The following is a 13,893-nucleotide window of genomic DNA, read 5'->3' as shown; positions in this document are numbered from 1 at the left end:
TGTGAATCAGAAACTCAGAATCCTCTTGTAAGTACTGTTCTTTCATTAACCAACACTGCAGGAACTACATACCTGCAGGAACATAGAGAGCAGCATCCTTCACATTTATAACATGTTAAATCTCTTTTGTACTCCTTCAGATTATCAGTTAGTGACTGTACAACAGTGTTCTTCTGCATAAGGAATAGCTAATTTCTAGTGTTGTAAAAATAGGTGTCCATGCTGGCTGTGAGTTCAAGGTCTACATCAGTTTTTGGAGAGTTTCATATGAAACCTAGTACATTCTATTTTAGCTTCAGGGTTGTCATTCTCAACAAATGGAAGAACCCAAACAATAACAGATACCTCAAACTTGCTGAACATAAAATCACCAGAATACACAGTCCATGACAATCAATTATTTATAAATAATTTTGTGCCATTGATAATGTTTCTTGTTTAGCTTAGGCCAGTGTTGTAATTACATTTCAGCCAAAATAGAAAAAAATGTTTGCTTACAAATTAGTGATTGTTGCACAATAAATGGGTAATTTTCTCCCAACACAGCATTTTGGTAATGGAGAGCACAGATTGGAAAATCAGGCTACAATGCTGTACTTCCATCTCCCTACAACATCTACTATTACCAGGCTCTGTACAGGGAATGGGGCCTTGCAGAATTATAGTCATCCATTGCTTTATAAATGCAAATATTTTTATAAATGACACAAATTCTTAATGATTAACATGAAATACCACAGAAATACTTACAAATTAGTGTCAAAGTTTTAAAGGAGCAATATCATTTTTTCACTATATAAATAATGGAAATGAATCAATACATTCTCACCTAGCAGTGAGAAATGTACACTCCTATTAATGCTACTTTTTTAAAAATCCTGCTTTTTTTAATCAGTTTTGTCTGAGATAAATTAATTGTTTCCACCTAAACAGAAATAAAGGTACATGTTCAGTTCCTCTATTAGAATAAATCCTGTTGAGAGTTTACAGCTGGTTTCCAGTAAATAGCTTTATATTTTAGGCACAGGTTCTCACTTTCTTCCTGGTTTAGTGAAATGATGAATATATAGTGCATAAGATTAGCTCAGTTCCAGTGTTGAGATTTATCATTTTAAGTGTGGGAATGGTTTAGAGCCTTACGAGCTGGGAAGGATGTTTTTGAGATTCTTTCTGACTACTGCACATTGTTCCTTTTAAGTTGCAAAAATGGCATTTTTCTGTGTTACCTAAAATCCTCCCCTATCCTTCATCTCGATTATGTTGTAATCAAAACTGACTTCACTCTAACTTATTCCGTGGAACAACTTACCTACCTCAGTCTTTTCCCTCCTGAAGCAGTGTTCAGGCTACTGAAACTCAGCTTGGCATTACCTAATCACAACCTTCTAATTTAACTTTTCTTCTTTACCACGATGGGGAATGTCATAATTTAAGGTACTAGCCCAACGCCTTGGTTTCTTAAGGCGAAGACAGTATATGCTAAGCTTCATAACATTTCTGTATAACTGTTTCATTATCAATTTTTATTTATTGAGACACCAAGGTGAATCACCAAGACAGTGATAATTAGCAAAGGATTTGAATACTTCTCAGCCCAATCCCTTCCTCCCCATTCTAGGGCACTGCAGCATTCTTACTTAGCCATGCTTGAACTATGTAAATACTACTATTCCAAAGCCTACTAATTCAATGTCATTGGAATAAAGGGTGATTGACATAGCTCATAATGGTCAGCTGAGAGATACAATACAATCCAGAAGGACAAATATCCAGGGAAGAATTATGGAAGCCCTGACAGTTAACAGCATTACCAACACTATGAAGGCAATGAACATCCCGCTACTGCCCAATTCATATTCAAAAATGGGACAGGGTAGTAGCAGTTCGAAAATAACACGATTATGTTCTCACCCATATAACGCTGCTGTTATTTGTGGTGTAATTTTGAGGCAGACCTGAATTTTTGTGACTAGATCTCTTGCTTGAAACATGTAAGTATGGACAAGTGACAACATTTTGACCCTTTTCTGCCTGCCCTGCCAGACAACCTAATTCCCATTCCTGTCCACCAGCCATGAGTAATATAAGTCAGGAGGCGTCTATTTAGAGCAATATATACCGGATTCTCAGCTGCTTTTCTTCTTGTAATAGCATGTGGATTTTTTTTTTACCTTAAGTGACTTGAAAATGCTTGCTGTTCTGAATTTTCAACCTGTGTTGCTTGCTGCTCCACTATGTTGCTTCTATCTGTGCCACACATAATATACGCTTTTCCTTTAAGTTATTTCACAAGGCCCCTGAGAAGCAGCCATACTGCCTGAATTCCCACTTCCAAATTGGTGAGCTGCCAATAGAGCACACATTTCCCACTCACTGCATGCTAATAAGGGTCACGCCGTAAAGTTACATGGACATTCTCTGACTTCTCTGAACAGCCATCATGTTAGCCCTGCTCATCTGTTTATTGTTTGCTCATGAAAATTGGCCTAGTCTTGGGGCTTAGGTCTTGCCTTAAGTGCATCACAGCTAATATGAAAAGGACAACTTGAAGCAGCACATGGGCAGAATTTTCTCTTTGGGGTGCAGGGGCGGGCCCCGCACGCCGATGCATAAAATGACGCATGGTGACATCAGGCATGCGTTCCGACATCACCGTGCGTCATTCTGATCTTTTACATGGCGGGCGCACGCCCGAGGCGGCTGCGCACCTGCCGAACTGTCAAAGGCCTGTTAAGACCATTAATAAACCAATTGAACTAATTGACAGGGCTGCCTGTCCAACCTTAAGGTTGGCCTTCGCATTTTTCATGAACATATTTCATAGACATGTCCCAGCTCATGTGACACTGTCTAAATAATTTCAATCTTTCCTTATTTTAAAATTTCAGATTGAACTTAATCTCCCTGAGGCAGCTCTGTGCCTCGGGGAGATTTCTGCACTCTTTCGCACGCATGCGCGAAAGAGCACAGGCCCCGACTCTCCCTTCTCCCCCCGCCTGCACAGGCAGCACTGAGTGCTACTGGGCGTGTGTCACACTGGACGAGCCTTAATTGGCCCGCCCACATAAAATGGTGGCATGCAGCCGATCGCGGGCGGCTATCGCTCCGTGCCCGGCCACGCCCGCTCCCGGCTGGCGCGCCCGATAGGCAGAAGTTTCTGCCCCGTGTGTTTTAGCCAAAGTTTCCACTATTTGTTGCAAGAAGCACCTTTGCTGCCTCTACCCTTCTGGGAAAGGACCCCAGGGTGCTATCCTCTTCTGGGTTAGTATGGAAGCAAGACCCAGCAAGAAATCAGAGGTTTCATCACAGCTTCCTCTAACTTTAAGTGAGCACAATGTTTGCCTTATCGGAATTAATCTCAAAGTACTTAGTTTTGTTAAAGTTTTGAAAGAGGACAATATTCAAGATCTTCTTATAGTTGAGCATATCATATCTGGCACACAACTGCTTTTGCCAACCATCACCAGATTTGGCTAGGCCACATCAAACTCTACCTCTTCTCCGTTCAAGGATCATATCTTTGGTCAAAGATAACTCCATGTTTTTTTTCTCGCTTACCAACTTCTTCTTTAACCACTTTCTCTCCTTCCTTTAATGTGTGAGGAACTCATGGTTTCCTTTCGTCATTAAGTTCTCTCCTGACCATGCCATGCCCCATAAGCTTCAGCTTACTGTAAGGAACATATCTTTTTATTTCTGTTGGACTGTTGTAAAGAACATATCTTTTCATTTTCTGTTGGACTGGGGATTAAAATTACAATGGTTGCAGATTGAAAGACATATCCACTAGAAAAGGATGAGGGATATATACAATGTTGCAGTCGTGGAACAGAGTGTGCCACAAAAGACAGTATGGTGCCAGAAAGGAGTCCTGGACCAAGGAAGCTGCCTGGCAACAATGTTTAATTGACTCCTGACCAGGTTTTGTGTGAGAGCAGTGCAGCTGAATAGTTCCTAGCCTGAAAGGAACAAGACCTAAAACCTCCCTCCCCTGTGTGTGGAAGATTCCAGTAATTCCACAATAATAGCCAGCTGGCTTTCTCTCCTCATATCTCTACAACCTGTTCTCTCTCTGAAAACCCCTGTCAAGAGGCAAAGGGGAAAATCACTGTTAGAGACATTGAAAGGAAAGTGCTCAACCAGTGAACTAAATATTGAAAGTGCTGGAAGACCACCTCGTGTCATCAAAACCAACAGAAAGGAATTTGGAAGACATCGATCAAAATCAACCCATTGAATCCTGTACTCCAGAGTTGGTGCTATTGGACTTTTTTATCCCACTCTTAAAATCCATGTTTCTGTGTGTCTTATGTGTCTTGTATGTGTGTATATAGGGATTTAAGAAGGGGTAGAGTTTAGGTTACAGAGTTAGAAATTAACAGGTCATATTTCTTTCTTTTGCCACTGGTTAATGACAGTTTGTTCAATAAACAGTTATTTACTTATTAAGTTTACAAACCTGGTGCTTGTATTCTGTTAACCTAAATTAAACAGTTAAGTAGAACTGGGGCAATCTGGTGGTTTGATCAAACTTTTTCACATTTGTCACGGCTCGGGGAACAGTGGGGCTTGATATTACAGCGCACTATCTGCAGTGAGACGTGACATTATAATACTTTGCTGCATGTGTTCTAATCCACACCAAGCTTCGCTTGTCTATCATTCCATCATCGCTGACCTACATTGGCTCCTGGTCCCCCAACATCTCAAATTTAAAATTTTCATGGTTATGTTTAAGTCTCTGCAGTGCATTCCTAAAACCTATTCCAGTCCTACACCTCCCCACAAAATCTCCAGTCTTCCAGCCTCCAGTCTCTTGTTTATCCTCTTTCTCCTTATACAAAACTGGTGGCTGTGCCTTCAAACTTAGCCCTCACTCTCTGGAATTCCTTCCTTCTCCTCCCTTAAGAACTTTCTTAAATCCCTCTTTCTGGTTCAGGGTCCTTCATGAAGCACCTGGGTACATTTTTTCCATAGGCTGGGAGCTGATCCTGCTGTAACTTCACCAGGCGTGAGGTTAAAACCCTATTTACAAATGCAAGTTTTTAGTTATTGTTAGAATAATGCCATAGGTTTTTTTTCTTTCATGGGAAGTGAGCTTTGCTGGCAAGGCCTGCATTTGTTGCCCATTCTTCGTTACCCTTGAGGTGGCGCTAATAAGTTGCCATCTTGAACTGTTGCAGTCCATCTGGTGCAGGTGCACCCACAGCGCTGCTGAGGAGGGAGTTCCAAGATTTTGATCCCGTAACAGTGAGGGAATGGCGATATGGTTCCAAGTCAGTAATGTGTGGGGCTTGGAGGGGAACTTACAGGTGGTGGTGTTCCCATGAATCTACTGCCCTTGTCCTTCTAGGAGGTAGAGGTTGTGAGTTTGGAAGGTGCTGTTGAAGGAGCCTTTGTGAGTTCCTGCAGTGCATCTAGTATATAGCACAAACTGCTGCCACTGTGCGTCAGTGGTGGAGGGAATGAATGTTTAAGGTGGTGGATGGGGTACCGAACAAGCAGGCTATTTCGTCCTGAATGATATTGAGCTTCTTCAGTTTTGCACTCATCCAGGCAAGTGGAGAGTATTCACTCTCCTGACTTGTGCCTTGAAGATAGTGAACAGGCTTGGGGGAGTCAGGGGGTGGGTTACTTGCCTCAGAATTCCCAGCCTCTGACCTTCTCTTGAAGCCACAGTATTTATATGGCTAGTCCAGTTCAGTTTCTGGTCAATAGTAACCCCATTGTTGCTAGTGTTATGTTTATTTACAAGAGTAAATCAAGCCTTGGTTCTATATCTTAACTGAAGGATGTCTCCACCAATGCTGCACTCTCTCAATTATGCACAGAAGCGGTAGCCCCTGTCTAAGTGAAGTCGAAATGAAATAAATACATGATTACTGTTGCAGCAACCACAGTTGAAAAACATTGTTGGAATTTTACGCCTTTCCCCACCACCCCCACACTCCAGAATGGGCTGGCAGGTGGGGGGGCTGAGTAAAATTGAGTAGCATGGTGGGGAGGTGGGTGGGGTGCCATGCCCGTTGTCTACCTACTTCTGCTGGTATTTTAAAAGCAATGGGGAAGGCATAAGGCAACCCACTCTCCCTTGGGTCAATTGAGGCCCTTGAGTGACCAATTTGGAACTTCCTCCCAGATGGGGGTGGAATTCTTGCCTGAGCCAATTAATGGACTGACTCAGCTCCGGGCTTCCTGGCCACATGGGGCTGGATTGCCACAGCCTCCATGTAAAATGCTGACCGTTGTTAAATGTGTGTGAGAGAAGTGCCAGTTTTGTAAACACAGACTTCAATTTGAGTGAAGGATCCTTCATAATGTACCATCTGTGGTATTATGCTTTATTATATGAGTATCTTTGGACAAATGTTTGGGACATATTACACAATTTAAACTGTGAAGTGAGAGCTATCTGTCACTGCTTTGTCAAATTAAGTCTTGTCACTGTACTTATTACGGTGAGAAAACTGCATAATTATCTGAAGTACATGTATAGTTTGGATCAGCCATGGGCAATGAGTCAGGATTGTGATGTCACTTTTGTTTTCTTATGTTATCATTTCTCATTAATTTATCCTTCAATTTGAAGTATTTGGAAGTCTGTTTCCGCGGTACATGGGTTTCTGTCAGTAACAGAAACTCCTTGTTCTTCTGACGTGTTTTACAATAGAGGTTGGTTATGTTGCTCCATGTCCAGAGAATTTAGTTCTGTTTCTTGTACCTCTTGGACCATGGGATTCCATTCTTCAGTGTTAGCAGCAGACTCAGATAACTAAAACACGTTGATTTGAAAGTAGACATAAGCTCATCAGCTGAAGTTGCAAGAAAGCACTCACATTCGCTTTCTCAGGCAGCCCAAAATACTTTGCAGCCAATGAATTGCTTTTTGATAAGTAATCACTGTTGTTGTGTAGGCAAACACTTCCGTCATTTGGGGCACAGTAAGGTCCCTCAAATAGCAATTAGATAAACAATTACATTATCTGCTATTGGTTAAGGAATGGATATTGGACAAGACCCTGTTCTTCTATGAATTGTGCCATAGGATTTTTATATCCTCCTGAACTGTTAGACAGGTCAGTTCAATGTCTCATCCAAAAGACATCTTCAGTGCTGCATTGTAGTGTCAGTTTAAATTATGTCCTGGATTGGGGCTTGAACCCACAAAACTCTGACTGAAATCAGAGTGCTACCATTGAGTCAAACTGATACTTAAGTAGACAAAATGCTTCTCCACCACCCCATCGAATCCCTTCGGCATCCTAGGCACCAGCCTTGTAGATGTTGCTACACATGCTGTTTCCTATATCTCAATTAGCTTGGGAATCAAAATGGCACTGCCAGCTTAGAAAACAGGCAATGCTGCAATCCACCCAATTGAGTTCCCCATCTCTACAAAATAATTTTGTATGCAACTGCATATATTGCTTTCTCATACCTATGTTTGATGATTTGGTGTGCAATCATGTTAATTCTCTTTTAGCATTTAGGAAATTTTTATTTCTATTAACTTCAGTGTAATTGAAAATCAGGAGAGTCAAAATGACCTCAATGTTTCATGAATGTGCAATGTTACTGACATAAAACAACACAGTACTATTGTATTTTGCAGCCATGCCTAGTATCTGCTGCATCATCATAAATAAGTTTTACTGTTGTTCTGGGGAAGCACCAATCACTGAGTTTGTGGGGCTGAAAGTCTATGGCTGTTCTAGTGGACTCCTGGTGTAACTTTTCAGGAGTTTGGTGGAATAGCCATACTAGGCTGGGACTTGGAGGCAGCAAGCCTTGGCCGTATGCCAATGTTTCAAGCATCGCCTTGGTCATCTGCCCTAACCTCCATACATCCATGAATCAGGAGTTCCTGTGACCCTGTTCACAGATGGGACTTGAAACGCGGTTGGAACTGGTAAATCTGATTGACAGAGGCCCACTTGTGGTTTAGAGTCGGGATTGGGGCCTGGATCCCTGAAGATAAGGATCAAAAGTATTTTAGTAAAAACAGTAGAATTGGCATCAAATATTTTTTTCAAGGAAGGGGGGAGTCTTTGATCAGCTTAGTTCTGTTAAGACTTTTTGACCACTTTGGTATGGGAACACCCCAGTTGTGGCCATCAATCACCAAGGCCTACTAATGGCCAATCTCACTGACACTATGAATTTAAGTGGGGTCTGTGGTGGAAACTCCTCGCAGCCTGGCAGGTGCATCCTGGCACTAATGCAAGTTTCCTCTGTCACATGAACTTTTGAGGCCCAAACATTACATAAAGTACAATATGTTACAGTACATCATGTACTCTTGAATATTTAACAGGCTTAAATAGTATATTACTTCTAAATAGAAGCTCAAGTGATACTGCATACATGCCAATATATTTTTCTTGACGTTGAGGAAAGAATCTATCACTTTTCCCATCATTTAAACCACAGATCCTGCCAGTGCTCTGTACCTCATCAATACTCCATTTGGACACCTTGCTGGCTTGGAAGTTCACCACTCCAGGCAATAGTTTGCAGTGCTGCTCCCAGCAAAGTGGGAGATCACGAACTGGGTGAGCAGACATGGCTGACATGAAGACAGACTGGTGGAGAGCTTGCTGCATACTGTCAACAGAAAGATCTGGAAAAGAAAGGTAAGAAGGATTTATTTACTTTTCGAGGAGCAATTTGTTTCCATTTGACTTTGAATATAATTTTTTTTTCAGTGACATTTAAAAGAAAATTTAATACCAGGAAACTCGTGTTTGTAATCGTAAGGTAGCTTGCTGCATCATTGGTAAAAATTAGTGTCAAAGAATTGACCTCTCATTAACTGAAGAGAAATAATTTAGAGAAAGGGTCATTTGAAGTGATAATGATGTACTGCATTTTTATGATCAACTGCCTGGAAGGAAAGAAAACTCATTAGATGCTGATCAGCTGAGTAATATTGTATCCATATGCCTGAGTGGAAACTACATGAAAAACATTAATTTTAAATTTTAAAATGCTAAGACCATAAGACGTAGGAGCAGGAGTAGGTCATTCGGCCCATCGAGTCTGCTCCGCCATTCAATAAGATCATGGCTGATCTGATAATCCTCAACTCCACTTTCCTGCCTTTTCCCCATAACCCTTGATTCCCTTAATAATTAAAAATCTGCCCATCTCAACCTTGAATATACTTAACAACCCAGCCTCTACAGTCCTCTCCGGTAAAGAATTCCACAAATTGTCTACCCTCTGAGAGAAGACATCCTTCCTCATCTCTGTTTTAAATGGGCACCCCCTTACTCTGAGATTATGCCCTCTGGTCCTAAACTCTCCCACAATGGGAAACAACCTCTCAGCATCTACCTGTCCAGGCCCCTCAGAATCTTACATGTTTCAATAAGATAGCCTCTCATTCTTCTAAATTCCAATGAGTACAGACTCAACCGACTCAACCTCTCCTTATAAGAAAATCCCTTCTTTGAATCATAGAGGTCTACAGTACAGAAAAAGGCCCTTCAGCCCATTGGGTCTGCGCCGGTCAAACAAGTTCCTAACTATTTTAATCCCATTTTACAGCACTAGTCCCATGGCCTTGTATGCCATGGCATTGCAAGTGCACGTCCAAATACTTATTAAATGTTATGAGGGTTTCTGCCTCTACCACCCTTTCAGGCAGTGAGTTCCAGACTCCCATCACCCTCTGGGTGAAAAATTTCTTTCTCACGTCCCCTCTAAACCTCCTGCCCCTTATCTTAAATCTATGCCCCCTGGTTATTGATCCCTCCACCAAGGGGAAAAGTTCCTTCCTGTCTACCCTATCTATGCCCCATATAATTTTATACACCTCAATCATGTCCCCCCTCAATCTCCTCTGCTCCAGGGAAAATAACCCCAGTCTATCCAATCTCTCCTCATAACTAAAACTCTCCAGCCCAGGCAACATCCTGGTAAATCTCCTCTGCTCTCTCTCTTATGCAATCACATCCTTCCTATAATGCGGATTCCAGAACTGCACAGAATACTCTAGCTGTGGCCTAACCAGCGTTTTATACAGTTCCAGCATAACCTCCCTGCTCTTATATCCTATGCCTCGGCTAATAAAGGCAAGTATCCCATATGCCTTCTTAACCACCTTATCTACCTGTCCCGCTACCTTAAGGGACCGGTGGACATGTACACCAAGGTCCTTCTGATCCTCGGTACTTCCCAGGGTCCTATTATTCATCGTGTATTCCCGTGCCTTGTTTGTCCTGCCCCAGTGCATCACCTCACACTTATCCGGATTAAATTCCATTTGCCACTGATCAGCCCATCTGACCAGCCTGTCTATATCCGCCTCACTATTTACCACCCCACCAATTTTCGTGTCATCCATGAACTTACTGATCAACCCTCCTACATTCAAATGTAAATCGTTTATATGTACTACAAACAGCAAGGGACCCAACACCAATCCCTGTGGAGCCCCACTGGACACAGGCATCCAGTCACAAAAACACCGCTCGACCATCGCCCTCTGCTTCCTGCCACTCAGCCAATTCTGGATCCAATTTGTCAAATTGTCTTGGTTTCCATGGACTCTTACCTTTGTTATCAGTCTCCCATGCGGGACCTTATCAAAAGCCTTGCTGAAGTCCAAGTAGACTACGTCAAATACATTGCCCTCATCTACACACCTGGTCACCTCTTCGAAAAATTCAATCAAAATGGTCAGGCGTGACCTCCCCTTAACAAAACCATGCTGACTGTCCTTGATTAATCCCTGCCTCTCCAAGTATAGATTAATTCTGTCCCTCAGAATTGCTGTCAATAGTTTCCCTACCACTGAGGTTAGACTGACTGGCCTGTAGTTCCCTGGTTTATCCCTTCCTCCCTTCTTCAATAACGGTACTACATTGGCTGTCCTCCAGTCCTCTGGCACCTCTCCTGTGGCTAGAGAAGTATTGAAAATTATTGTCAGCGCCCCTGTTATTCCTCCCTTTCCTCACTCAACAGGGGATCCCTGGTATCAACCTAGTGAACCTTCTCCGAACTGCCTCAAATGCCAGTATATCTTTCCTTACATAAGGGGACCAAAACAGTTCACAGTATTCTAGGTGTGATCTAACTAGTGCCTTGTATAGTTATAGCAAGACTTCCCTATTTTTATACTCCATTCCCTTTGAAATAAAGGCCAACATTCCATTTGCCTTCCCTATTACCTGCTGAACTTGTATGTTAGCTTTTTGGGATTCAAGCACAAGGACTCCCAAATCCCTCTGTGCTGCAGCCTTCTGTTGTCTTTCTCCATTTAAATAATATTCAGCTCCTTTATTCCTCCTGCCAAAGTGCATAACCTCACACTTTCCCACATTATATTCCATCTGCCACATTTTTGCCCACTCACTTAACCTGTCTATATCCCTCTGTAGACTCTTTGTGTCATCCTCACCACTTGCCTTCCCACCTATTTTTGTGTCATCTGCAAACTTGGCAATAGTACATTCATTTCCCTCATCGAAGTCATGAATATATATTGTAAATAATTGTGGCCCCAGCACTGTACTAGTTACAGGTTGCCATCCTGAAAATGCCCCCAGTATCCCAACTCTCTGTCATCTATTAGTTAGCCAGTCCTCTATCCATGCTAATATACTACCCCCAGCACCATGGGCTCTTATCTTGTTATGTAGCCTTATGTGTGGTACCTTACCAAACACCTTTTGGAAATCCAAATATATTACATCTACTGGTTCCCCTTTATCTATCCTGCTTCTTAAAGAACGCTAATAAATTTGTCAGGTATGATTTCCACTTCGTGAAGCCATGCTGATTCTGCTTGATTATATTATGCATTTCTAAATGCTCTGCTATTACATCCTTTATAATAGACTCCAAGGGCAAAATGGCAAAATTCTCCCCTCAGTGTGGGGGTGGGGGTGGGGGGTGGAAGTGTGGGGGCAGGCAGCCCTCCGATCGGTGCCCCCAATTGGGGGCGCGACGCCATTTTTAGTGGGCGGGTCAATTAAGGCCCACCCAGCATGACATTCGCAGAGAAGCCCTATGCTTCCCTGGGGGCGGGGGTTGGAGTTCCTAGAATCGGAAGTGCTCTCTTTCACACATGCGTGTGATGGAGCACTCCGATCTCTCTGAGACTAAGTGCTGCCTCAGGGAGATCGGTTCCCGAAGTCAAAAAGTTACTGCAGTGAAAATTTCATTCACCATCCATGTCCTCTCATGTGACATTGTCACATGAGTTGGGACATGGCTATAACGTTAATCAAAAGTGTCTCCTAATATTTTGATTCAGCAATGAAATCTCATTCTGCCCGTGGATGAGGTTTCATGCTTTTTCAGGTGGCTGCCAGCGCTCCCGACCTGCCCACCAACCTTAAGGTTGGACTGGACAGGCAGGTCCACTAATGAGCTTAATTGTTTTTTGAATGGCCTAAATAGGCTGCTGACAGGTTGGCAGGTGCGCATCCAACTCAGATGCGCACCCGCCGAACTGACAATCTGAATGATGTGGGGTGACTTTGGGATGCTGGCCCAACATTTTCCCAATGACAGATGTTAAGCTAACTGGCCTATAGTTACCTGTTTTTTGTCTCGCTCCCTTTTTGAATAAGGGTGTTACATTGCTAGTTTTCCAATCCTCTGGGACTTTTCCAGAATCTAAGGACTCTTGGAAGATTACTACCTATTACATCCACTATCTCTACAGCTATTTCCTTTAATATCCTAGAATGCAACCATTCAGGTCCAGGGGACTTATCAGCCTTTAGCCCCTTTACTTTCCCTAGTACTTCTTCTCTAGTGATAGTTATTACATTTATTTCCTCTCCCCTTTTGCCCCGTGATTATTTAGTTTTTTTGGTATGCTATTAGTGTCTTCTACCTTGAATAACGATGCAAAGTATTTAGTCAACCCCTCTACAATTTCCTGGTTCCCCATTATTATTTCCCGAGCCTCATTCTCTAAGGGGCCTATATTGACTTTGGCCTCTCACTTCCTTTTTATATATTTAAAGAAGCTCTTACTGTCTGTTTTTATATTCCTTGCTAGTTTACCTTCAAAGTGTAATTTCTCCTTCTTTATTAGTTTTTTGGCCATCTTCTGTTGCTTTTTAAAACTTTCCCAATACTCTGGCTTACCACTAATCTTTGCCACATTGTATTCTTTTTCTTTCACTTTGATACTGTCCTTAGCTTCCTTGGTTAACCATGGTTGGTTTATCCCCTTCCTACAATCCTTCTTCCTCACTGGGATATATCTTTGTTGTGAGTCATGAACTATTTTCTTAAACGTCTGCCATTGTTCATCAACCATCTTTTCTGCTAAACTCCTTTCCCAGTCCACTCCAGCCAACTCTGCCCTCATTTCTTTGTAATTACCCTTATTTAAGTTTAGCACAGATGTTTCCGAACTAAGTTTCTCACTCTCAAACTGAATGCTAAACTCCACCATGTTATGGTCACTGTTTCCTCGGGGATCTTTTACTCTGAGATCATTTATTAAACCTGCCTCGTTACACATTGCCAGATCCAAAATAGCCTGATCCCTAGTTGGATCCACAACATATTGTTCTAGGAAACTATCCAGAATACACTCTATGAATTCTTGCTCGTGGCTACCTCTGCCAATTTGATTTTCCCAATCTACATGGAATTAAAGTCACCCATGATTAATATACTGCCTTTTTTACATGCCCTCATTATTTCCTGATTTATTCTCTGTCTGACAGCATGGCCGTGATTTTCTGGCCCCAACCCGGGCGGAACTCGCCATAGGCGAGGCGGTGCCTCAGCCAGAAATCCATTGACTTGCGGTGGAACCGGAAGATCCCGGCGGGGGGCAGGTGCGGAAAATCCTGCCCCATAGCTACTGTTAGGGGGCCTATAGACTACTCCCACCAGTGTTTTCTTCCCCTTGTTATTTCT

At 42.5% G+C, this 13,893-nt stretch overlaps 1 protein-coding gene and 1 long non-coding RNA gene across 4 annotated transcripts in view; one reads left to right on the top strand and one right to left on the bottom strand.

Moving 5' to 3' along the window:
- LOC144679644 (lethal(3)malignant brain tumor-like protein 4) overlaps positions 1 to 13,893 on the bottom strand; it is a 392,935-nt gene that overhangs the window by 38,034 nt on the left and 341,008 nt on the right. For both annotated transcript variants that reach the window (XM_078540227.1, XM_078540226.1), the window contains exon 22: positions 8,451 to 8,620. In XM_078540227.1, coding sequence (XP_078396353.1) covers positions 8,451 to 8,620 — 170 coding nt within the window. The remainder of the gene's footprint in view (positions 1 to 8,450; positions 8,621 to 13,893) is intronic.
- LOC144679647 (uncharacterized) overlaps positions 1 to 13,893 on the top strand; it is a 142,090-nt gene that overhangs the window by 58,567 nt on the left and 69,630 nt on the right. For both annotated transcript variants that reach the window (XR_013576389.1, XR_013576388.1), the window contains one exon: positions 8,431 to 8,633. This is a non-coding gene — a long non-coding RNA (uncharacterized LOC144679647). The remainder of the gene's footprint in view (positions 1 to 8,430; positions 8,634 to 13,893) is intronic.

The sequence above is a fragment of the Cetorhinus maximus genome, chromosome 4, assembly GCF_964194155.1.
Source record: "Cetorhinus maximus chromosome 4, sCetMax3.hap1.1, whole genome shotgun sequence".
NCBI lineage: Eukaryota > Metazoa > Chordata > Chondrichthyes > Lamniformes > Cetorhinidae > Cetorhinus > Cetorhinus maximus.
This window is presented reverse-complemented; position numbering and strand designations above follow the sequence as displayed.